The following is a 26,901-nucleotide window of genomic DNA, read 5'->3' on the forward strand; positions in this document are numbered from 1 at the left end:
GAGATTTCTCTTTTTCTGTAAAAATAACAAAAGCATGTGGGCATATCATAACGAAATAAATAAAGTTTTTTCTTTAACTATGGTCTATCATAATTCTTAATCAATTAGTATAAAAAAATTTCTTGTTAAGAATCGAGTTTTTCCTCCATTTAATATTTTATAAGCATATATGATACAAAAGTTATATCTACTAATTATATTTGATTTGGAATATGGTTATGTGTATATTAACCTTAACCAGGTAGGATTAGAGCATCAACATTCATGGGGCTCCCCATAATTTCTCTCTCCTCACCTCATTAGTCCACATCACTTTCCACTAACTTCATCTCATACCCTTCCCATTTTACATTTCCATACCTACATTTATCAACCTTCCCATTTACTTTCTCTCTCCTATATTTCCATACCCCACCACCTTTTCTCCCTCCTAATTTGATTAAACAAATTAAATAATTGAATTAATTTCCTTAGAAAAAATTAATCGCTTTACCGTTACCGTTAAAAATTTAATCTCATCGCTTAAAAAAAATTAATCTCGTTACTTTTTTTTGAGAGAAATTAATCTCATTACTTAATAAAATAATAATGAAACGCAATTATTATTTTTTATTATTACAATCACTAAATACATTAAAAAAACACACATAGATGAAATTAAACACGAAACAACATAATTAATTTTTTTGATAGCTTTAATATTGATCTTTAATAGCATCGGTAGACCGCCCACAATGTTGCCATATATGCTGAGCCAAGTCTCTTTGTAAGGCGTTGTGAACATTTCTATCCCATGCATCGGCTCTCGTTTCCATATATCGGTTCAATCCAATATCATTAAATCGACCAGGTTGCACAAAATAGTTTGCCCTAGTTGATCCATCAATTACTGACCTATTTTCTTGCTCAAATTCAGACACGTCGTTATAATTCTGGTATGTATCTCATTCATCTTCAACAATCATATTGTGAAGAATTATACAAGCCAACATTATCTCCCACAACAAGTGTTCGTCCCATACAAGAGCTGGTCTTTGTATTATTGTGAAACGTGATTGAAGAACGCCAAAGGCACGCTCAACATCTTTTCAAACCGATTCTTGTCGTTCGGTGAACAACTCATCCACGGGATTCATTGGGAGTCGAATCGCTGGGATGAACACTGACCACTTAGGGTATATCCTATCAGTTAGATAGTACTCTTTGGTATATGTGTTCCCATTGACCGTAAAGTTCACTTCAGGAGCTTTACCTTGATATAAATCATTGAACACTGGAGATCGTTGCAACACATTGAGGTCGTTGCAAGTCCCAGGTGTTCCGAAAAATGCATGCCATATCCACAAGTCACTAGAGGCAACCGCTTCTAAGATAACCGTTGCAGATTTACTCCTTCCTTGGTATAAACCTTTCCAAGCACGCGGACAGTTTTTCCATTGCCAATGCATGCAATCTATACTGCCCATCATGCCTGGGAAGCCTCGTCTTTCCCCATCACGCAAGAGGCGTTGCAAATCTGTAACAGTAGGCCTCCTCAAGTACTCTTCAGTAAACGCCTCTCGAATGCCTCTAACAAAGTGAGTAAGACTTTCTCTTGCAGTTGACTGAGCTATTTTGATGTACTCATCAACTGAATCAGCTAAAGTTCCGTAGGGTAACATCCTCAACGCTGCCGTGCATTTCTGGATTGGAGTGGCTCCTAGCTTCCCAGTTGCGTCACGACGCTGCTGGAAGTATCTATGTTGCTTAGCAGTAACTGCTTCCACAACTCAAAGGAATAGAGGTCTTCTCATACGGAATCTGCGGCGAAATACAGAATCTGGGTATAAAGGACGATCAATAAAGTAATCGTTCATTAACCTTGTGTTTACAGCTTCACGGTCTCTATCAACATACTTCAACTTTTTGTAAGATCTTCTTCTGCTGCTTGATTCTTCTGTGGCTGAGGCAACAACCAATTGAGCAGCTTGCTCAATAAGGAAGTCTTCTTCTTCTTCAAGACACTCATTCATAGCAATCATGTTGCTAACATAGTCATCAAAAAAATTATCACTTGAGCTAGAAGAATTTTCATTTGGGTTCATGTTTGTGAAACAATTTCAAGAGGGAGGAAAGCTATGCTGTTTGTTAGAATCAGAAGGGTATTGTGAAAAACAAATACAATGTAACTCTTCTTTTATAGACTTATACTGATAAGATAGCAATCTTAAATATATGGACAAGAAACATTCATCACTGCGGATAAGATTTCAAACAATATTTGGTGATAAGGTTGTAATCTATGACAAGAAACAATATTTGGTGATAAGGTTGTAATCTACCAATATTGATAATGTTAGTGGATAAGATATCAAATTTGTTTTTATTATTAATGATGTTAAAAAAATACAATTACATTTTAGTCTAAAACATAGTTACACAAATCATAAAATACTACTAAAATAAGCATAAATTATTACTACATTTTACTTTAACACACAATTACAATAATCATAAAATACCATTACGATAAGCATTAAAACACAATAACATTAATCATAAAATTTTAGTTATCCTAAACTTAGATGATTCACTGGAAAAACTCTTCCTTTAACTTCGCAAGATACTCTTCCTCAAATGGTTCAAGATGCGATTTTGTCATCAATAACTGAAACGTCTTAAACCTCAATTTAGTTTGATCTCGTTGTTTTTGATATTCGATCAAATCAGATAATCCTTTCCTCATTTGGCCCCTCTCATCTTTCAACCCACCTATGTTGTCGTTTAATTCTTCCACGCCTCCTGTTGCTGCAATACCTTTCATTTTTTTTGGGCTTTAACCTTTTTCACACCATCGGGACGCTTTGGCATATTAGCTTCATCGCTTGATCTCTTAGAACTCTCTCCACTCACGACGGTTGAAACTTTACCAGGTATCCATCTTGGAAGATGTTGCATTCCAACCCAACAATGGTAAAATATGAAAGGTTGACCACCTTTCCTTTTTTAACGATAAAGTTCATGAGCTTTAGCCTCTACATCATTAACAACGTAACCACTAGCCCGCAAACGCTCGCTTCACCAAGTTGTGCAACCCACAAAGTAACAGCTTCGTTGATTAGACTCCAACGATTTTTAAGTGATTTCATGGTTCTTTCGTGCAACACCCCATTCGATTTTTTACCAACTGCTGCGTCATAGGACTCTTTGATTTCATTCCACAATGCTCCCTTTTGTCGATCCGTTGCTTCCTCCGGATCACCGGAACAATTGAGGTAAGAAGAAACCAAGTGTTTATCTTCTTCTACATTCCACCTATCCTTTTTTCTCCCTTTATTACCACTAGTTACCTCAATGTGTTGAACTTGAACTTCATCTTCATCCCCATCTTCATCTTCATCTTCATCATCAGCCAGTGACTGCGTTGCATATTGATAATCAAATGGCATGTTGGTGTTATTCCCATCTCCTGCGGGAGTTGTGGGATGTGGCTGAACTTGTGGAGATGTTGGATAAATTGTACCATGTGAGGAAATTTGTTGAGTATTCTGATTCATGAATGCTTGGAACATAGAAAATAATTGAGGATTGTTTAGCATGTTTGGATCAAAAAAATTATTTGAATTTTGTTGAGTATTTGGATTTGATTGGTATTTGGATTTGGTCGGTAATTTGGATTTTGCTGAGAACTCGAATTTGATTGGAAACTTGGGTTTTGTTGGGAATTTTGATTTCTTTGATATCTATTTCCATAATTAGGATGATTGGGATCCATAATTACCAAATAAGATTGTAAGAAATATTTTTAATGAGAAATATAGATTTTATGATTTTTTAGAAGTGTTGAAAATATATCAATATTGGTCTCTATTTATAGAGGATCAAAAAAATATAAGCATAGGTATTTTTTTTAAAAAAAAAAATAATTAAGTAATAAAGTATTATCAACAAAAAACGGTAATATTACCGTTGAGGTAAGCCAAAAATAATTATTCGGCAACCTCAACGGCAATATTGTTTCTTCAATGGTCATTTTTCCAATTTTTTGTTTTTTAAAAAAAAAAAAAAAGCAGAATGGCAACATGTTGGCAGACAAAGTAAGGCAAAGGGCCCCACAAAAAGAAATCAGAACCATACCAACAAAATGAGCCTCCCCATTTATATTCAAGGAAATGGGAGCAAGCCACATTGGTTGGGAGGTCCTCATTTGTTTATTTTCTCAAATGGGGATCTAAATGGGGCACCAATGTGGATGCTCTTAGGAAGAGAATGAAAGTTACCAAAAAAATTTGTCCAAAAGAACATGTAAGATACTCAATTTGGTAATGGACAACTAAATTAAGTTGAAATATTTATGTTTGAAATTAGGGTGATTTATCAAAATTAACTCTTTCATTTCATAATTTCAAACTCAACTTGGAGTATATTCACACCATTTCATCTATACCCTCCTATATATGTAAAAGTTAGATCAAAATTAATATAAAAGGGTTAATGTTGAACAATATTAATAAGTGAATGTAAATATAGTAATTTACAATGTTTTTATAGATAGTACACATTTGTCCCAAAATAACCGACACAATCAAAATTTGCTTACATGACGATACACTAGCTTGACATTACTTTTAAATTAGTAAATTAATGAAAATTATAGAAAAAAATTGAGTTATGTTATGAAAATTTATAACAGTACCTATCTAACGTGTTAGCTATATGAATAGTGATAAAAAAAAAAATTCCATGTGTAAGTCACTTTGGAACAGAGAGTAGTTCAAATAATGTGTTGGCGAAGAATTCTATTAAAAATCGGAGATAATTATATACTTCGTGTTGTGAAAATAAGGGAAAACATAATAATTGAGAGAGAATTGATCTGTGTATATTATATTAGGGGTATATATACATAGAATACAATAATTAGGGTTTTCTTAGATAACAATAAACCCTATATCTATAATATTCCGGAATGATATAAGGATAATGGATATCCACACAATATTTTCATAACACTCCCCCTTGGATGTCCATTATTGAAGATTGTGCCTTGTTAAAACCTTAATAGGAAAAATCATATGGGACAAAAACCTAATTAAGGAAAAAGAGTACGACAGTCTTCGTAATACGCTCAAGATGCTGCCTTATTAAAAACCTTACCAGGAAAACCCAATGCGGGACAAAACCTTGGTCAAGGGAAAAAGAGTGCAACGCGTATTTTCTCCCCCTGATGAATACATAAGTAACATAACTTGAGATCTTCTAGTCCCGCATCAATGAATCCAATATAGTTGAATATCTTCTCATATGTAGTAAAATAACATTAGTTGATCTTCGATCCTCCCAAACTGAAATTGCATCTTCAATTCTTCATGTGAACATGTGAAGTGTCTTTATTTCACCATACTTGTGTTTTTCTCTAATATCATTATTTCAAATCTCCGTTTAATAGTTGATTTAAAAGTTAAACTTATGAGGTTACAAATTCTTCTAGAAGTCGTGGATAATAGAAATTGATGATTATTATTTGATCAAACATTCATTAATAATATTTTGATGACAAAACTTGATATTACTAATGTCATTTTTCAATCTCATATGAATTATAAGACCATCTCCAATGGTGAGACTAGAGGGAGTTTCTTTAGGAGAGAGAGAGAGTATTTTTTGCAAAGGATACCAATAAGTTGGTATCTAAACTTAGCAACTCCAAAATAAAGTTGCTAAGTTTAGATACTCAAGTTTGAGTCTCATTTGACAAAAAGTGTGGGCCCTTATCAATATTATAATATATTTTGTATTTTATTTAAGTTTTAGTTTTATTTTTTTCCAAAAAAAATAACTTATAATATGATTTGGTGGGCCATAAATTGAAAGTAACATTTGTATACTTTAGTTAGTCTCACCATTGGGAAATTAAACTTCACATGAGTTGCTAAATTGAGAAATGGGTTGGGTATCACCATTTTGTATTTCAATACTCAAAGTTGAGTCTAACCAATGGAGATGGTCTAATATAACACATGTAATTATATACATTGATCATGGTTCTTTTAGACCATAAGAAAACATCCTCAAGCATAAGTATTCCATTAATATTCCTTAGAAATTTCATAATTGACATGATAATTCTCTTGCAAATACAAATAGTAATTCTCACTAACTTTTATATGCTCAATCTTCAGGTTAAGATGTCAATGATGTAGTCATATGAACTAAAAGTTTGATAATAATTACAATATTCAGAATATAAAATTTGTAGGGCTATAAATACGTTGCATATAAGTTCTTCGGGAACTTTTCTTACATGATATTAAATCAATGTCATCAACAATTTCATCACAACTGTAAGCCCACTGAACTATAAATACCTCTTTGAAAGTTCACATCAATGTTGTAAATATGCCATACTATATTTTGGACGAACATTCACACATACCATAATAGTTATATAGAAATTAATGCATGCAATATGAGATATAGAAATCATGATAAGATATTGAACAAAATATACAATGAGTAATGCATCTAACAACTTCCTACATATGCAATGAATAATCCATTAACCTATGACTCACACATGTATATGAACATACATAAGACTCGAAATAATGCAAGACACTGTACAGTGTGGATTTAAAAATCCATATTTCATTGGACTTCTGGTCCATGATAAACTTATGATAATTATCATTATGTCGACATCAAAATGGACATATATTTCAGATCCCTTATTCACTAGTCCATTCTATCATGCATATGCATTATTTATCGGTTTCATCATATACCGGTATCATCATATAATTCCTTAAGGTACAATTTTAATTTGAATGTTATTTTGACAATGATATCTGAATACATTTTTCATTGGTACCATCATAATTTTTCTTATATCATAGGCCATCTATTGTAATAATAATTCAGATATCTATACCACTTTTTGAGGTATTTATACACTATGATATTTATATACTATTACACTATTAGAGTAAACTGCACTATCTTGCCATATATCATATCCATTAGACATATCTTTATTTTTGGAACCGATCATACAACCTACACTTCAGGTGTAGTGATTCAAGTATAATTAGCAAGATTTATCTCAATGTATACACATTATTAATATGACCAAAATGTATGTTCAACGCTATGCAACATGAGTCATAACTGAATACAAATCAAATCATAAATGTGCAACATATCTTGATAATATATAGACAAAAGTTGGCATATAACTTTTCAAGGTACCATTATAGGGATCATAATTTTTATTTATTTAATTTATAATTTTTCCAACTTTTGCTAATTTGTTCTTCTCCCCCTAAGTTGGTAGAATATCTCTTTTATAGAGGTGTTTAATTCTATACCAACTTAGTAGACAAATTTACATTAATAAAATTCACTTCATTAGGAGGATCACAATCAAAATTTATTTATCAGAAGATTTGTATAAAACAAGTTCTATCTCTTCTGGAGAGCAATTTCAATGAAGAATCATTTCTTCATTAACTTTACACTGCATGTGTATCTATTATTACCCTTTTCATTATATCTTCTGGAAAAACAATGTCAATGGGGAGACATGTGTTGTGCAGTTGTACATTTTTCCTTCTTTTACAATTTCTTATGTGCTGACATATAATAGCCCCAATCAAAAGGATTGTTATACAAGCATAAATCACTTGCTTGTAATTTTATTAGGTGGTGATATTTAGGATCTTTAAAGACTTAAATAGAGTATTTGGTGAGCTTTTGGTCACCTAATAGTTGACAATAATATATAAGTTATTTTGGTGAATTTCTGGTCATCCATTACTCTTTTATATAAGAAATCAAAACCTAATAACTCTTGAAATTTTCATCAATACAAATTATTATGAATCACAATTCAACTATAGCTCAATCTCAATGTTATGTCTTGCCATTCAATTCATTTCATAATATTTAACATTGAGAGAGTGTCAGCACATTATTAAATGAAACTTCAGGTTTCCATAACGGGTAATTATTTAAACCCGGATGGCCTAATTTAATTATCACATCCAATCAATTCTCTAAATTTGAAGTCTGGTCAGTTTTCCAACACTAGTGATCACTTTATTAAACTTACTTTATGCATGGCCATGGATATGATGTGATATTAGAACACCAACATGTGTATCTTCACTACTAAAACTCGGTCAAATTACGACCGTTTTTTTACGACCGTCATTTAAACGGTCGCAAAATATAATATTTGCGACCGGTTTTAAGGCGGTCGCAGATTTGCGACCGTTTTCAAGGCGGTCGCAGATTTGCGACCGTTTATAGGCTATTTAACGGTCGCAAAAGTATTTAAAAATGTCTTAAAAATAATATACATGTTAAAAATAATTCTAAATTAAAACAATTCTATTGCGACCGTCAAAAACGGTCACAAATTGCGACATTTACGACCGTTATAGAAACAGTCGCAATTTCGACCATTTGCGACCGCCACAACCGATCTCAAATTGCGACCGTTATAGAAACGGTCGCAATTTGCGACCATTTGCGACCGCCAAGAGCGGTCGTAATAAAGTAATGATTTTTTTTAATAAAATGGAGTATAAAAGTGCTGCGCAACCCACCCTAACCCTATTTTTGTTGGAGCAGCCGTTTCTTCTCATTATTTTCTCTCTCCTCATTTTCTCATCTTCTCCTTCCTTCTCCCTTCTCACGCCCTCCTTCCTTCTCCCTTCTCACGACCTCCTTTCTCTTCATCTCCTCTTTCTCTTCTCCTCTTTCTTTCTTTCTCATCTCCTCTTTCTTTCTCTTCATCTCCTTTCTTCATTAAGCCATCACATCAAGCCCCACCGTCACAAGCAAGCAATGAATGAACGAGCCGCGCTGCCACCATCCTTTTCAATAATTTCGGTTTTCATGGTCAAATTCGACCATGAAAACTTCAGATCTGGAGTTTTCATGGTCGAATTTGACCATATAAACCCCATGAGGAAGAAATATTAGGAAAGGTATGTTGATTTTCTGATTTTTTTAAAAAAAATTTGTTTTATTTTCGATTTTTGTTGTTTCATTTTAGTTTTTGTTCGAATTTCTGTTTGAATTTTGGTTTGAAGTTTTTTTTGAATTTTGTTGATTTGTTTTTCGAATTTTGTTCGAAATTTTTTGTGATTTTTGTTCATTGTGGGTTTCAATTTTGCCGGGTTTAATTTTTTTTTGTTAAGTTTTGTGGGTTTGATTTTGTTCGATTTTTGTTAGTTTTTGTGGGTTTGATTTTGTTTGATTTTTGTTCAAATTTTAATTAGTTTTTGTGGGTTATATTTTGTTCGAATTTTGATTTAATTTTTGTTCAATTTTCGGTTTGATTTGTGTACTTTTGTTCGAAATTTTGTGGGTATTTTTTTTTGTGGGTTTAATTTTTTTTTTGATAAATTTATACAATTTTTGGGTTGAATATGGGTGGTGGCGGTGGTGGGTAAAGGTGGTTAAGGCTGGGCGGTGGCTGGTGGTGTTTTAGGGTGGCTAGTGGTGGTGGGTAAAGAGGGTTTGGGTGGGAAGTTATGGGTAAAGGTGGTTTAGGTTGGCGGTGGTGGTGGGTTAGGTGGTTTCGGGTGAGCGGCGGTGGGTTTACGTGGTTAGGTGGGCAGAAGTGGTGGGTAAAGGTGGTTTGGGTTGGCAGTGGTGGTGGGTAAAGGTGGCTTCGGTGGTTGGTGAGGCTGGATGTGAAGTACAGTAGTGCGATTTTTCTTTTTTTTTTTGTTTTTTTTTTTAAAAAATTTTAGCGACGACTTATGGCGGTCGCTAATTCCAAAAATTGCGACCATTGATTTAACCAGTCGCAATTTTCAATTTTTGCGACCGTTTTCTAAACAATCGTTGAAAATAATAAAAACGGTCGCAAAAAATCTGCGACCGTCAAACGGTTGTAATAATGATTTTCTGCGACCACGTGAATAACGACCACCACCTTACGACCGTTGACGGTCGCAATTATTAATTGCGACCGTTTTTACTATAATCTGCGACCGTCAGAGACGGTCGCAATTTGGCCGTATTTTAGTAGTGCTTTATACAAGTGGCAAGACAATCAACTAATACTTTATCCAATAATTACTCATACTTTGCTGGAGCTTTGACTATAATCTTGATACATGCATATTAATCTTGTTAGACATTTCATACTCTTCTGGAGTCTTTTTATATAATCATGAAATATATAAATTTTACTGAAAGTTAATTATTCTAGAAATGTAATGGGATTTAGCACTTCCTTAATAATGTCTCTATCATGCTTCAAGCATATTATAGGTTCATCTGCAATTGATGTTGTCCTTCTGGGACATTAATTTAATTGAAGCATTTACAACAAGTATATATATGGTCAATGACATTTATTTATATGCATCTCCGGGATGGTATTATACTAAAAATTTATTTATCGTGTGGCCACCTCTATCAAATAAATGTTGATATTTAATTAAGTTAATATATGTATCAAACTGACCATCAATGTATTTTGTTGTTTATGTGCAAGGGTTACATAAATTAACGGAATGAATAATATCTTCCCCTAATTCCTGCAACAACCTTTAATTAATTCTATTGCGTTTATAAGTCAGAAATTATTTTGGCAATGTCATGTATCAAGCCTTCATTTTAAATTGGAATATCTCATAAGTATGGGCATAAATATATTTATCAAGTGAGTTGCTCACAATGTCATGTTCAATCTCTTAACTCATAAATACTATGTCTTGCTCATAAATATAATATGTATTCATGTTTGCAATTCTTATGAAGTTTTCCATGAATTACTCCCTCCGTGTTTTTTTAAGTGACACACTTTCCTTAAACGACCGTTTTTTTTAAGTGACACACTTTTTCTTTTAGAAATTCCTTACATTTTAATAATATATCTTCACCCCACTATATCTTACTTTATTATTTCTCACTCCTTTCATGGTCCCCACTTCCTCTCACATTCTTTTACTTTATCATTTTTCACTCCTCCAACCTACCCCACTAACATCTTATTTTATTAAAGTCAATAAAATCTCCTAAAACTATGTGTCGGTCAAAGTGTGTCACTTAAAAAAACACGGAGGGAGTATATATAATCAAAAGAACATCATGCGCAAGTATGCGCAAGCATGCTTATCTCTATTAAGTATGCAATTCCTCATTCACTTCGGGAATGAATATATCTAGTTATTTATCAATATTCAGCTAGAGTTTGGTATCTTGGATATCCACTCAAAAGACAATAATATATAAACTTACAAATTCTTTGTATAGTTTCACATGACCTTTGTGTATATAGGGACACAATATTTATATAAACGGTGGATTATCTAAGCAACATACATTAGAAACTATTAGAAATTTCTAGGTCATTTATAGGTCTTCATATTATTCCTAGGGCTTTCTGACCCTTCATGAATATTTAAGGGACTTCGAGTCCATATGATATAATTATTTACATAAACCACACATCTATCAATCATCCATCTACATTAAGGAATATGATATTATATAGTAAACATTGTCATCATTACCACTATTGATCATAATCCCTAAATCAATTCCTTTCACATAAAATAAACAATATAAAAGATTGCCCTCTATACACATTCAAATACAAAATACAATAGAATACATACATAACACCTTGTCAACTTATCAAAAGAAAATGAATTTCAATATCTAGTACTCAAGATAAATAATTCTTTCTCGTAACATCAAGAGCCTCAAATTCAAGTTTTGCCAAGTTCAACATAATTTGCTATAAAAGAAAATATTATAAATTCAATTCAAAATGATAAGTCTGTGATAATTTGAAATCACATAGCGCAACATTAAAAAAACAGTAATGTTATTTATATAAAGCAAATCACGTACTTCGTATACGAATAAAAGAACTTAATGCCGATTGCTAAAGTAGTGGAAAATAGTAACACTACCTTGCATATGGCTTAATCACGTATATTGCTATGTAACAGTATATTCATCTAGTTAATATTCTATTCATTCGTTATTGACTCATACTCCTACATGTGGCACCCCCGGATCAGCAAGAGAGCATCTGTTGAGGCGTCAGCGAGCGATTCAGCAATGGCAGACTCCTCCGACAGCAAACTCTTCGGTGGCGGATGCTTAGGTATTTTCATCTATTTTTTTCGAATTCTATTCTATATAGACGAAATCCATTTTCGAATTAAAACTTATTAGAATGCTATTCTAGATTTGTAATTTTTTTTAGTTATATTTTGAAAAAAAAATAAAAAAGATTTAAGAACTTTAAAACAGAAATCAAATAGTAAGATTCCTTTTTTAAGAACTTTAATAAAAATGATCACTATGAGTCAGACTCAATAAAATTTGATCAATCCTTTTTTCTGTCGTTAAAGTGGAGAACTGAACCAAGAATTCTCTTTCTTCATCATCAATCGAATCACTGCTTGCGTCCCAGGATTCGATTTTATCATCAATATAGAACATGAAACCGTAAGCTCTCAAGCAGTGGGAGGGGGGCACAACCCTGACCGCGTGCCTGTTGAAGAATGAGCCGGCGACTCATAGGCAGTGGCTTAAAGCTTCAAAAACAGTGAATGTACGAGCGTAGTATTCTTTATCTGGATCCTCCGGGGGCGAGGGCCAAACTCCACTTCGCTCTGCTCTAAGGGTATAGCAGCCCGGCGTTCGAAACAAGTTTCTCACAAGGTCGTAGCTTTGCTACTCGGACAGAATTCAACATCTCTAGGGAACCAAAATATTCTAAAAAATTATGATAATTAAAAAAAGAATTAAATGGGACCTCCCCCTTCTTTGTTTGTCTAATTCGAGGGGGAAGGAAGGTCCCGTTGAGTTCTTATACTTTCATGTCTATACCTCGATTAATCAAGCCACTAGTGGCGAAGAAAAATTCTACCATCTTACCCAAAAACAACTCGGAGCCCAAAGAAAGTTCAGTCTACAAGAAGCTGGCACCTTGTGTCAGGACCTACGGGCCAAGGGACAGTCTCAGGTAGACAGTTTCTATGGGGCGTAGGCCTCCCCACTTCTGGAGCGAAGCTGAGCACTCGGGGCATAAGGGCCCCGCGGTGATTATTAACGGACAAGTCTTTCTTCATTTTTGAGCAAGAAGCGGAACTACAAGAAGAAAAATCTCTGACCATGCTTAGATTCCGTCCCTATGGATCCTTCACTGAAGTTTGACGGAAAATTCCATTTATGGGTATTTCAATCGAGATACCCCCCCATGGGGATGGTCTACAGGGTTCATAACTACTCCTCTTACTACAGGACGCTTACCTAGCCAACGCTTAGATCCGGCTCTACCCAACCTTTTCTGGTTCACGGTTTCCGCTTTTTGGGGCGGGAGTACTTGGTCGTTGGGGTTTCCTTTTCTTCAACCAATTCGGTTGTGTCAGCTCTGAGATTGGTCTAACATTTTCTACTATGTTTACAGAAGCAATAACTGTAAATGGACCAGAACTCTGAATAAGGTTCTAGACCCGTGCCAAATGTGTCCGAAGAAAAAGAGTAGGGCAAAGGAAGGGATTTGCGATCCCAGGTAAGATCGGTTCAGGATCATGGGATCCTTTTCTATCAGATAGGAAGGGCTGTTGCACAAAATGTACTTCTAAGTAATTGCCCTATAGATCCTTGTAAAAGTAGAAATGGAATATCCTAGCTCTTCATATTACAAAATTTACAATCATAATAATTATAATACTAGTAGCTAATTACAAACGAAACTTAATGCAAAATAAAATATATAAAAAAAATGTAGGTGTATCTACGTTAATCTATTAGCCTAAAAATTGTGTAAAAACTTATTATTTGATAAGTTACTAATAATCCAATGTAATTAACCAATGTTGGGATAATGATAATCATCAAATAAACAATAAATTATCAATGTGATAATATATTGTAATCTAAATAAGCATCGATAAGAAAACAATCACCTTAATAGCGGATTGGGGTAACATAAGGTATACTTTATCATATTGTATTAAGTAGACATCATACTATTGTAGTTCACATTCTAGGATTTATAAAAGACTACATAATAGACAAATCACAAAGTGAATATAGCTACCACTACTTAAAATAAAATTAGAATATAAAGTTTCAAGATTAAATCACACGTATATCAAAATTATTTGGAGAGTTGTACTCCATATGATAGAAGTTTTCCAAAACGTAAAAACAATTGGAGGTTATGTAACCACTTGAAATTTAGAGCAAAATCAAACAATGTTTTAATACTATATTATTAGCAAATTTACAACATGATGTCAATAATAGTTTTAGAGGGCAAATTTATTCTAAGAAGTTGTCTCGTGAATAGTTATAATATCGGTAATTACTTTAGTACGAAGTGTTAGTAATTGATATGCAATCCAAATGACCAGGCATAAGCACGCAACACGCAACACATATCACATATTCAAGTAGATAGGCACCCAGTATTGGAGAAGATATCAATTAATGGAGTAAATTAATATATTTTCCTTGGTTATCTTTTACGTATAATAATATCTTTGACTTTATCATTGTAATCTTTCTAATTAATTAGGCATATATTCCTTGCTAGCTGTAAATAATATCCCCTTATAAGGATATTATTATTTTCCTTAGTTAGTTTATTCCTTGCACATATTTAGACTATAGCTTGTAATATATATAGTTGACGTTACTTTGGAATATAATTACCATTCATTCCTTCTTACACCCAGGAAGGTACTCGCACATGTTTAATTTCCAAAAATCACCGAATTATCGCTAAATCAAAAAGTGACCATGATTTTAACACATCTACGACAGATTATCAATTGGGCAATTAGTATAGGCATGACTCATAAGACGTAAATAGGGAGAAATGAGAGATAATCTTTAATTTATAATACTTCGTAATTACTAATTTATCAATTTATCTTATACTGCTCCAAGGAACAATCACATAAAATGATATTAAAGGATGCAATCAAATTAATTATTAACTATTGATGAATTTTGATTTCAAAGCATTTAAACTGATCATCACTAACCACCTGAACAATTATTCTCGTTGTAGCAAATCACAATAATCAAAGAAAAGAAAAAGAAGCGCATACAATCAACAAGATCAATAAAAAAAATTGGATTCAATTAAACCATGATTTATCATGACTCCATATGATAACACATGCCCACATAAGATAATACATATTTGAATACGAGAACATGTAATTCATTAAAAATAAAAATCTTTATTGTATCAAATAAATCTATATGAAGAAGCTTTACTATTTGATAAGATTAATTTCACTTTAACAATTTAATCTAATCTCTAAAATTAACCCGTATGTACATATGTGAAAGCGTACCTGATTATAATTGATACACACAAGTAGAGCTTTGGTAGTGCTGATAACGTGTTGTAAAAATAAGGGAAAACATAATAATTGAAAGAGAATTGATCTGTGTATATTATTCCATATATTAGGGATATATATACATAGAATACAATAACTAGGGTTTTCTTAGATAACAATAAACCCTAAATATAGAATATTCCCGAATGATATAAGGATAATGGATATCCACACAATATTTTCATAACACTTCGTAGATTTTTGTAAATAACTCCATTGCGACGTTTGGGATTTGAAAGTTGCTCGGCCGCAAGAGCTATTAGCATTTGACTTATCACCTAAGTTTTAAAAGTCGAGTAACAATTCAAAGGAATGCTTTAAGGGGCCGTTTGGTTGGGGTTAATCATCCAAGGGAATGGGAATCAATTGCCTTTTGTTGTTGTTTATTAGACTATTTTTCCCATTCCCTTTACCCTCTTTATTACCCCAAATCCCTCTAAGTTCATTCCCCTTCCCCCTAGACTTTTCCATTCTCATTCCCTAGCACCACCACACCACCACATCACCACCTTCCTACCTACACACACCACCGAGAAACCCAACCACCGCACTACCCACGCTTTGCCGTGTCTCTGCGACCCTCGCCGCCTCTCCCCTTCCCCGTAAAACTCTCCCTCCTCCCGCAAAAACATCCCCAACCCCGTATAACCCTAGAATTCCCTCCCTATCCCCGCAAAACCATCGTCCGTCCATCCCTTTACCGTCGAAACCTTAGCCGCTAGGGTTTCAAGGGTGGGGGAGGGTCGGACGGCGGGTTTTTCGGGGAGTGAAGGATGTTTTTCAGGGGAGGGATGTTTCTAGGGCTTTTGGGGCTAATTTTCGGGGAAGGGAGAGCTGCGTGGGGGCCGACGAAGGGCGGCGAAGGTGCGGCTGGTGGTTTGGTGGACGGATGGTGGCAAGAAAAGGTGGAAAGTGAATGAATTAGGCGGTTGTGTGGTGGTTGTGGGGTGGTTGTATGGTGGTGGGTTGATGGGATTGTTTCCCTTTGTTTTTAAAACAAACAACATAGAGAATATTAGGTATTCCATTCTCTTTCATTCCATTTGTTCATTCCATTCCGTTTACCCCGCATGAACCAAACGACCCCTAATTACTTTGAGAATGTATGCAATGTATTTGGTTGTGTTTATTGGTTTTCAATCTTTCCAAAAATGATGGGATGACTTATTTATAGGCATTTAGACCCTAAGGCTATAAATTTCTTATTACTAACAACTCCTAACTTCTTTTAATGGAGGCTTCTACACATAACTTTTTTTTAGATTATTCTTACTTATTCAGAAGTTATCTATACAAGGAGGTTTCTACACAATTTCATCCTAATATACGTAGTACAAAAATCATTCCTCTACATATCTCCTATTTAAAATATTTCACACAAGGACACTTTAGTGTCTTCCGAAGCACTCTAAAACTTTCTAGAGGGCACTACACTATGATATACAAACTCATATTTTAATTTTTGAGCCTTCGTCTCGTCTAGAAAATACGACATCACCATCGTGTTTCTTAGCCCAAACTACATGGACCCTTAAGTTTGAGCACATTCAAAGTCCATTTAAACCTCTAAATGACCCATTATTAGGCTATTTTCATATAAGACTAGTCCAAAGTAAAGCTTTTTAGGAATAGTGTTGTTCCTAGAAAGCTACCAGCCATGGGCACCAATTAGTATAAGAAAATTACCGTGAATAATATAACCTTTCAGCAATCTTTTATAAATAGAATAACCTTTCATTTATATCAAAATAATACCACTTTTTACATGGTTCTTCTATGTCATTGGCTATATAATTTTTTAAAAATTTTGTTTTTTTTTTTAAAAAAAAAACCCTTAAAAATTATATATATATAAAAAAAACTAAACCCTGCCAGCCACCTCCCCCTTTCACCGGAAATCACCACCCCCATCAGATAACCCCCCGTTTTTGCCCCCTCTTCCGTCCTAATTTCCGGGTCCCCTTCCAACTCCCTTCCCCATTTTCGAGGCCCCCATCTCGAAAACAACCTCCCTGAAACCCTAACCTACCAGAAACTACAAAACCACCTCCTCAAAACCCTAATTTGGCACCTCCCCGAAACCCTAATCTACTGAAAATTATGGTCGTGTGAGGAGAAAAGGAAGGGGGACTGAAATCGAAAAGGGGAAGGGGAGGGGTGGCTAAAATAGGAAAAAGGGAAAGGGGAATCAGAAAAGGGGAAGGGAGGGGGGTCGAAAACAAAAAGGGAAAGGGAAGGGGGCAGAAATTGGAAAGGGGAAGGTGAGGGGTGGCCGGAAACGGAAAAGGGTAGGGGAGGGGATGGTTTTCTGTGGGCGGTGGTCTTGTAGGGGAGGTGGTATGATCCAGTGGAGTTGGAGGTCGGCTGACGCGATGGGACTATGGGAGGGGTATGGAGCGCCGACTGATGGTGAGGAAGAGGGAAAGGGTGGTGTCTGGGGTGGAGAAGGGGGGAGGAGGTGGTGGTAGGGGTAGCTGCCGATAGAGGCTGGGTAGGGATGGTTTTTTTTTTTTTAATTTTTAATTATTGATTTTTTTAATTTAAAATCATTATTATTAAAGAAATTTTTTTTTTAAAAATCTTGACCAATGAAAATGTGACACGTGTCAATTGTAACCCGTAAAACATGGCACTGGTTTTTTGTTCCATTTATAGCAATTAGGCATCAAAGGTGGTATTATATTGAAATAAACGAAATATTATTCTATTTATAGAAGATGGTTAATAGGTTGTATTATTCACGGAATATTTTCTATTAGTATTAGTATAAGATAGTCTTGGAATACTATGCTCATAGTACTCCAACCTATTACAACAAATTAAAATATAATAACATAAGTTTAGAACAAAATTATAATAAGAATAGGTGAGACTATATAGTGAAATTGAACCTTAAAAAAAAATCATAATTTCGATTTCATTTCTTTCTCCATCTTTTATCCAATGGGTGGTTCATGCAGGGGGATGCAAGATCCGTATGGTGCATCCGCTCCAAAACTATAAAAAGGCGGAATGTACATGCAGTTGTATTCTAATGTACATGGGTATATAAAAGAACATAATGTTCATTTATAATGTACATGGACATATATATAAAAGAACATAATGTTCATTTATAATGTACACGAAATTTTGGTGCAACAATTTTGTATAGTTTTTTTTACAGAATTTTTTTATATAAAGAATAGATAAATAGTACTGTAATTATTTATTTTACCATACATTAATTACAAATCATTTTAGTTTTTTTTTTAACCAAAAGTTCACTTTCTCTCTCCAAACAAAACTTCAAACCCGTTTAAATTCCTCAAACCTCAAGCTAAATTTCAAGAAATTCGAAAATTTGAGTCCAAAATTGTTCAAGATGACAGATAAAAACGAAAGGTAAGACCAGATTCGACATTCATACTTGTTTATTTTGAGGTTGAGTGTTTCTTTTTTTTTATAAATTTGGCTGAAAATTGTAATTTTTGGTTTTATTAGGAATTAATTTGCGATTTATGTGGTTTTGTTGTTGCAATGAGAAATAAAATGAAGTTCTTGAAGAAGATAGACCAATTAATACATTTTGGAAGAAGAAAGCAAGCAAATAGACAAATTCAGAATAATTTGTAGATCTAAATATACAATGTACATTAAAATACAATAAAATGTTCTTTTTCATATATTTGCATGATTCAAATAATACAATGTACATTAAACCTGCAAGCAACATTATAACACATATGTTCATTAGAATATAATTAAATGCACATTATAATACAATAAAATAATGTTCTTTTTCATATACTTACATGATCATTTTTACAAAATGTATATTTATTATATGAAAAATGTTCTTTAATATTATCATGTTCTTTATTAATATTACAGATGTTCTTTAGATTTACAAAACAAAACATATAAAACTGGATATTTTTTATAAAATAGCTATATGTTCTTTACAAAACAATTATATGTTCATTACAATACATACAACCATATGTGATGTTCTTTATAAAATAACTAGATGTTCTTTACAAAATAACTGTATGTTCTTTACTGAACAACTAGACGTTCATTCCGCCCTTTTTAAAAAACACGGATACACGGAGCATCGTGCATCCGCCTCCATGGAAAAATTTTCATCTTTTATCTCTGATCTCTAATTTCTCAAACCTTGAGTTTAACATCATATAAAATCATCCTTATTTCAATAAAAACTACTAAAATTATTGCAAATGCATTAACATCTAAACTACTAAAACCATCATCCAAACAAGCACAAAATTTTGCATTAACATCAAATTTTGCATCAAAAACTACTTAAATCATCCCCCCCCCCCCCCCCCCTTTTTTTTTTTATGAAAAAAGTCATCCTAATTTTTCATAAACATCAAATTTTGCATTTACTTTAAAAACTACTACGAGTAAAATTCTTCCAAACAGCAGAAAAGTTTTCAATAAATTATTGAATTTAAATTTTCGGTTTTACAACATTGAAATGGATTAATATCCATGAATTTTCATAGAAATGAAAAAAAAAACATGCATAACAAATAAGATTGAAACACAATAAATAGATTTGAATTGAATTCAATCTTTAATCATTTTTTACAAAAAAATATTAAATTACTTGTGTACAGTAAGTTGAATATGTGTTATTTGAAACGTGTTTGAACATATATATTTGAATTGAAATAGTTGATTATAAACTTTTTTATATTACCGAAAACTTGTATTACTACCTCCGTTAAATATTATGTGCAACTTTGGAATATTTTTTATTTCACAAATAATACCAAAAAGTTGCACATAATATGTAACGGAGGTAGTATTTAACCAAATACTTGTGTTATTATTCTTAACACCTGTGTTAGTTTTTATATTGATCGTTTTGTTAGTTTTTTGTAAACATTATATGGAGTACTAATTTGCTTAAATGACCTTGTGTTATTTGTCGAGAACTTGTACTATTTTTCTAAACATTGTGCTATTATTTATAATTAATCATTCCATTATATTGCTTAATTTATCTTTTTTGAAAACAATATATTGCTTAATTATTGTATTTTTTGTCTTAAACTTTACGTGATTTTATTTATTTTACATAACACTTGTCTTATTTTCAAAGTTTAGATGTTGTTGCTAATATATTTTGATTATTTTAATACAAATATTTTATTTTATTATTATTAAAATTAAACCTTTGTTATTTTGAATTACCTTGTGTTAAACTTAATTTCAATAATCTTATGTTATTCTACTTAAAAAGTTGTGTTATATTTTTATATTATTAGTCTCTATGTTATTTTAATTTGCTTAAAAACTAATTGTGTTATTTTGGATTGAATCTTATGTTATTTTGCTAACATATAATGATGTGCTCCAACATTGTGTTATTTTTTATATTAATCCTTATGTAGTATGGACGTATGGTTTAAACACTGTACTCGTAGTATTTTGCCTTTTTTTTTAAAACGTTGTGTTTAGATCCCTCACGGTACTCATGTAGTATTACGCATGGGCAACCCTGTTATGTTGTTGCCCTTATGGCTTCATGATATCTCCTAACGTACCATGCGACCCTCATGCCCAAGATCCATTCGACATCCCTAATGATAACAATGGTCTTCTTTTAGGGATAGTTCTATTCACCTGCTTTTCTCTTATCTGAACTTATTTTAATTTGAAATTGATTATCTATTATCAAAACTCATTTTTTCTTAACTTTTTAGACCTGAAATAAGTGAAAATAAGGTGAACAGAACATACATGACCGTAACAGATTGTATTTGCATCTAAATCTTAGAATCTGGTACCACAGTAATTATGAATCTATATATGATGGAGTCCCAAGTATATTAGACATAACTAGTATTTAGCCCGTGATATGCACGGATTAAATTTTTTGCTAAAATGTTTATTAGTACGGATTCAATTGTACATTGAGAATGCTCTTCAGTTGGAATTAAATTAAAATGTTTATGAATACAAAAGTGGTATATAGCTGTAAAAATAATGATGTTGTTTCATATTTTCAATTTTATATTTTTTCACGTAAAAAAGATACATGAAGAGATACATAATAAGAATTAATTATCTCTTACTCCACATAAGAAGTTGATAGAACCAACCAAGAAACGCGAGTGAATAATTATTTTTAGAAGAAACTAACTTCATTAGTTGAAAAGGATAATTACAAAATAAAAGTGACTCTTTAGTGAAATGCGATACAATAAATGAAGGAATAAAAAATTAAAAGAAAAAAAATAAAAATAAAAGTGTACCAATAAGAATAGGACACATGGCAGCGTATATTGTTTGTAAAAGTTCCTGTTATTAAATAATAGTATAGATTCCTTTCGAACAGTTGAATTCATACCTAACTTTGCTATGGGACTCGGGAAGTTTGGAAGAATGGTTTTAGAAAAACGGAAAAAAAAAAAAAAAACACTTCAAAGTGTGAATGAATGGACCCCGAAAGGCCCAATATCTATGGCTAGAAAAGCCCACATTAATAGTTTTAGTAAAACTGGGCTATCTTGTAACTTTGCAAGTAACAATTATGTCCACGTTTAGTGTATAGCGTGATAAGCGTTGTTTAGGCCCAATTTATTTTGAATAACTTAACTTGAAAGTTGATTGATAAAACTAGTTCAAAGGAAAAAAAAAAAGTATGGAATAAGTCCCGATACTCCCAAAGTTATATTAAATTCATCTCGATTAATATTTTAAAATACGAAGTATAATTTTTTTTTTTTAATAATAATTTTAACATATAAAAATGTAAAATAATAATGATCATGGAAGTGTTTGAAAAGGAAAGAAAGTATGCAGTAAGAAACATTTCACACTGAAGCTGAATCTTTCACAATTCTGGCAAATTATGGTAAAGCATGATTGCAGGAAAGTAGGAAAGAAGGAAACCGTCTCATTTAGTTTAATGAATCTGCCGACATTCTCTCTCCTTGATCTGCGCCACCACTTCCGACCTTTCCTGCTTTGTGGTCGCTGGTAAACCTCCATGCCTAACTATTGGACTATTGGTCTATTTCTCAGGTAGGGCCGTAGAGGTGTAATGAGCTAATACATTCGCAAACAGTCAAAACTTATCAGTTATTTGTCATATAACAAAAAAGGTTGAACAACTTGTCAAATAAATGAACAAAGCTAGTTCATACAATATCATGTTCAGCTCGATAATGTTCGTGAACAGCTATTTTAAGTTCGTTTTTAAGCTTGCTCATCATGCTCGATTATAACTCGGTTAAAGCTTGAAAAATCTCTATTACTTCCTCCGTTTTTATTTTATTGCACTATTAGGACTTTTACACTATTCACTTAATCTTCTTTGACCATCATTTGTGATTTATACATTAGGAAAAATATAGTCATGTGGTATCTAGTTAGATTCGTATCGAACTCTACTTTTCAAATATCAAATTTTTATAATTTTTACAAAAGTATAATTGAAGATATTGATAGCTAAAGTAATGCATTGACAAGCGTAAAATCTCTTATGGTGCAATAAAAAAAGAACAGAGGAAGTATATTAAAAAGTATATTTATATATTTTTTTCTCGTACATATTTGTAAAATTTACTAATTATTTCATCCTATAAAGGCATGAAAATAAACTCTGCCAAGTCCGAACCGTCATTATCTTTTTTCTAGAGAAAGAATTAAAACTTCTTATATAAAATATAGTGAATGCATTAAAAATTGAAAGAAACATTTTTTTAATGCTAAATTACGGTTCATCTATTTTATCAAGTTCGCTCAAGCCCTTGAACTTAAACTTAAAATGCAAACAAGCATGTTTGTGAACAAAGCTCGAACAAGTCAAATCCTTAATAAAAGCTCAAACAACGAGAGAACAAGGGTAAGTCTTATTTAAAATCGTGGGTCGTGGGACTACTGTTGTAATTATTATTTCCAAACAAGTGATTAAATTATGATAGCAAAAAATTGATCGATGCGTAATTATTAGGTTCATTCAATCATTCTTGATTATAATAGCAAGTTAAATATTGTGGCAAAGCATACGTTACGTTGCACAATTGTCCTACATGTATGAGCCAAGAGGAGGGCAACTTTATTCAAAGTGTTAGGGTTAAATGTAGACAGTGGTGGATTGATCAGATGATCATGTCTGTCTTATTTTAAAATTCAACTATCAGAAAAACTAGAATGTAATGTTGCAGAGAACAAGAGTAGATAGTTGTTGCTCTTGATTATGAGGAATGTCCTACACTTTGCCTACAGCCTATACTTTGATGGCTATGCATCATATATGTACTTTATTGCAACCTAAAAGCTAAGCAACACATATGAAATGTACGTGGAGGCTCGGAGTGAGGCCGTGGTGGCGCCGTGTCGTGTAGGAGTCCACAGCATCCCTAGGCCGGTGGCCGGTTGCCCTCTCCTCTTCATGAAGTTACAAAGGAGTAAACATAAATTCTAATGGAGATTAATAGCATGATGTTTGTGATTGGTCTATGTCAATTAAGTTGATGATTTTTCTGGTGTTTGTCTGTTGTACATTATAGTTTTTTCGCGTAGTCAAATTTATCACATGGACGTTGTATATGGATCGGAATAACTAACAAATAATGAGACACATAAACTAGAGAAGCATTAATCAATGATAATTATGTTTATTTTCTAATTGGTTCTATTCAATTCGCTCATCAGCTTGAGTAATACCGATCTTAAAAGATATTTTATTTTTCTATAAGCAATCGAGTGCAAGCTAATATGTGAGCTACTTGCCTAGTTTCTCTGTCCCTATATATCTATACGTATCTTTTATTTTTTATTATTAATAAATATACCTAAAAATATTATCGGTGTTCTTAATATTTAATATATAGTCACGAAATTTTATTATTTTACTTTCTCATCAATAACAGGCTGAATGACAATTTTACCAACCCATAAAATCCAGCCAATCAATACTAAAAATTCGTGTAAAATATATTGGATGCATACACTTCAAAACCGTTTGAGTACATTTTACCGACTATAAAAATAGACAAGTTTCCAAACACTTCCATTTCTACAAGAAAGAAACCTTATCTAACACCGCACCCTTAAATAAGACAATTAATACTTCGTATGAAATATACGTCCCAATAATATGGTAATAGGCTAATAGCCACGTAACCTAATGGGAGGAAAGTGTGATCATGACTCAAAGTCACAAATATATGAAGTAGATAGACCATATAATATAAATTAGTGAACTATAAAAAATGGGGTGCCATGATTTTAAGAGCCCCTCCACCAGTATTGCATGTGAATACTTTGGTGTGATCCAACTAACTAAGCATATAATTGCCATAACCGTATGCCACCCATTCGAGGGGCCAAAAAATAAGAGCCCCCCATATTGGTACCATGCACTTATCATATGATCATATTTTTTCACTGTATATAATATATGATCATGATCCATATTATATATTCATTGCACCTAATTTCAAGAACCCACCGTAACACTATCAGTACCTAATACTTCCTCCGTCCCTTAATATAAAATATCTTTTAATTTTTGTGTGAAAATTAAATAGTTGTAATTTTTACTCCATATAAAACTAATGATTAAAAGTAAATATGTGCATGTGGGATTAGAGAGGTTTAGAGAGAAAGAAAAAGTGGTTGGGAATAATTGAAGAGATAGAGAGAGAAAGTGTTGGAAATTAATGTTAAAAGTACAAAAAAGTAGAGGGAAAAAAAATGATAACTCATCAAAAAGAGGGTAAAAATGTCAAAAATACAACCTTTAAATAGAAAGAGGCATTGTATTTTGATTTACCCAAAAAAGAAATGAGGCTATATATTAAGGAACGGAGGGAGTATAATATTGAAAATTTTATAGTTGTCCTTATATACTCGATAGGCGTTGTTCTTTAGAGTTGTTCTGTTTTGCTGACTCATTCTGCTCTGTTGTGTTGAAATTTGGTATGTTGAATCTACTCTGTTCTATCTAGAAACTTAAAAGAAGTTAAGAATAGGGCCTTTGCTCAATCTGTTCCTTCTGTTATTCTTTGTTTCACTAACCTATAAGATACCACATGCATGTTGAAAATATCTAACAAGATCTCACGTGATAATGTTTGACTTGTGTATAAGTAGTAATAAATTGTTAAAGTATTTTGGATTGACCTCATAAAATGTAAATTGTAAGTGAGTTGGAAAGTAAAAAAACCAAGATAATTATGATTAAAGATTATTTAATTAAAATAAATAAAATTGGTGTACCTGGTCAAATTAATTTGTGGTTGTTTGTTTGTACGTCAGATGAACATGTCTGATGTCTCTCCTAATTCTTGTTTATCTAATCATTGTTTCCCCTAATGTACTGTGGGACTGCCTCGTGGTCGTGGGCCTTTCTTACTTGTGGCCTTGTTGGGTAGCCAGTCATAATATAGTATAGTGGGGTTCTGACTTGTATGGAACGATCGATCAAGTTTTTTCTAGGAAGGTACATGGCAAGCCCTACTCATGATATGGAACATATCTTAAGATTGTAGGTTCTGTTTGACTGTAACTTTTAATACGGATAAGTTAATTGGTAGCTTCCTACTTATCTCTATCCCAATTCCTTGAAAGAATTGAGCTGATAACTTTATTACAATGCTCTTAGCTAATAAGACTTTGATTTTTAATATGGTGCATATATATAAACGGTGGTACTTTAAAATTTTTAGCTCAATCATAACATCATAAGGTGCAATTACTTAATATAAACAAAAATATTAAAATATACAGAGTAGCTTTGTTTGTGTGTTACACAAGGTAAGGTTTATTGTATATAAGAAATCGCCGTTTTTTTTTATACTGAAATGCGTGATTGATTTGTATCTTAATCAAAGTAAAATTGATTGTATCCTCTTTACATTTTCTAGTAGACTTACATTTTCAATTCTAATTAAAAAAATACTCCGTTAAAAAATTGCATATAAAAGAATAACTTGGAGTGTGTATTATATGAATGGATTCCAAATTTTCAATATGTATATGAATTTTGTTATTGTTGTTAAATATAAAAAAGATAGGAATGCAAAATTTGAATGCATAATCATACAGGGTATATGATACCACCGTATATATGTTATTACTAATAATCCAGGACAGTTGTTTGTTTTCTATCAATCAATCCCCTTTTAGGGTACATTAGATTCACAAATATCAGAATATGAAGAATTTTCTAAAACACATGTGTTAAATTTTTCTTTTTTTATTTTTAGTAATTAGAAAAACATCTTCAATATAGAGTATGAACAACAATATGAAATCAATGGAATATAATCTTTTACTCAATTTTTTGATAGGGTAATAAAGGTTAAAGCATATTTGACACATAAAAATTCTAAATCTATACGTACAATTGTTTATTTACAAAACTGACAACTATACAAAAATCAAACTATTCATCTAAAAAGATTTAAACTGATTTCATTTGTCACAAAAGATTATCTAAATGTGAATGATATCAAATCAACTACTTAAGCTAATAGCGAGGCAAGTGACC

General features: G+C 32.5%; 1 protein-coding gene across 1 annotated transcript; it reads right to left on the reverse strand.

Moving 5' to 3' along the window:
- Positions 1–695: 695 nt before the first annotated feature.
- On the reverse strand, positions 696–2,803 carry LOC145564777 (uncharacterized). The gene is made up of 4 exons (XM_081624981.1): positions 2,574–2,803; positions 1,815–2,025; positions 1,095–1,727; positions 696–932 (listed from the first exon to the last, which is right to left on the reverse strand). The coding sequence occupies exons 1-4, from the start codon at positions 2,801–2,803 to the stop codon at positions 696–698; spliced, it is 1,311 nt and encodes a 436-aa protein (XP_081481107.1).
- Between the last annotated feature and the right edge of the window lie 24,098 nt (positions 2,804–26,901).

This window comes from Chenopodium album, chromosome 10 (assembly GCF_948465745.1).
Source record: "Chenopodium album chromosome 10, dcCheAlbu1.1, whole genome shotgun sequence".
NCBI lineage: Eukaryota > Viridiplantae > Streptophyta > Magnoliopsida > Caryophyllales > Amaranthaceae > Chenopodium > Chenopodium album.

Bases quoted from the DNA above. Each gene is read 5' to 3' on its own strand.
- LOC145564777 (XM_081624981.1), bottom strand. From the start codon at position 2,803: ATGAAAGGTATTGCAGCAACAGGAGGCGTGGAAGAATTAAACGACAAC. The intron at 2,026-2,573 runs GTGAATCATCTA...TGACTATGTTAG, and splicing joins TTAAAGGAAGAGTTTTTCCA to CAACATGATTGCTATGAATG. The intron at 933-1,094 runs GTTTGAAAAGAT...GATACATACCAG, and splicing joins TCACCGAACGACAAGAATCG to AATTATAACGACGTGTCTGA.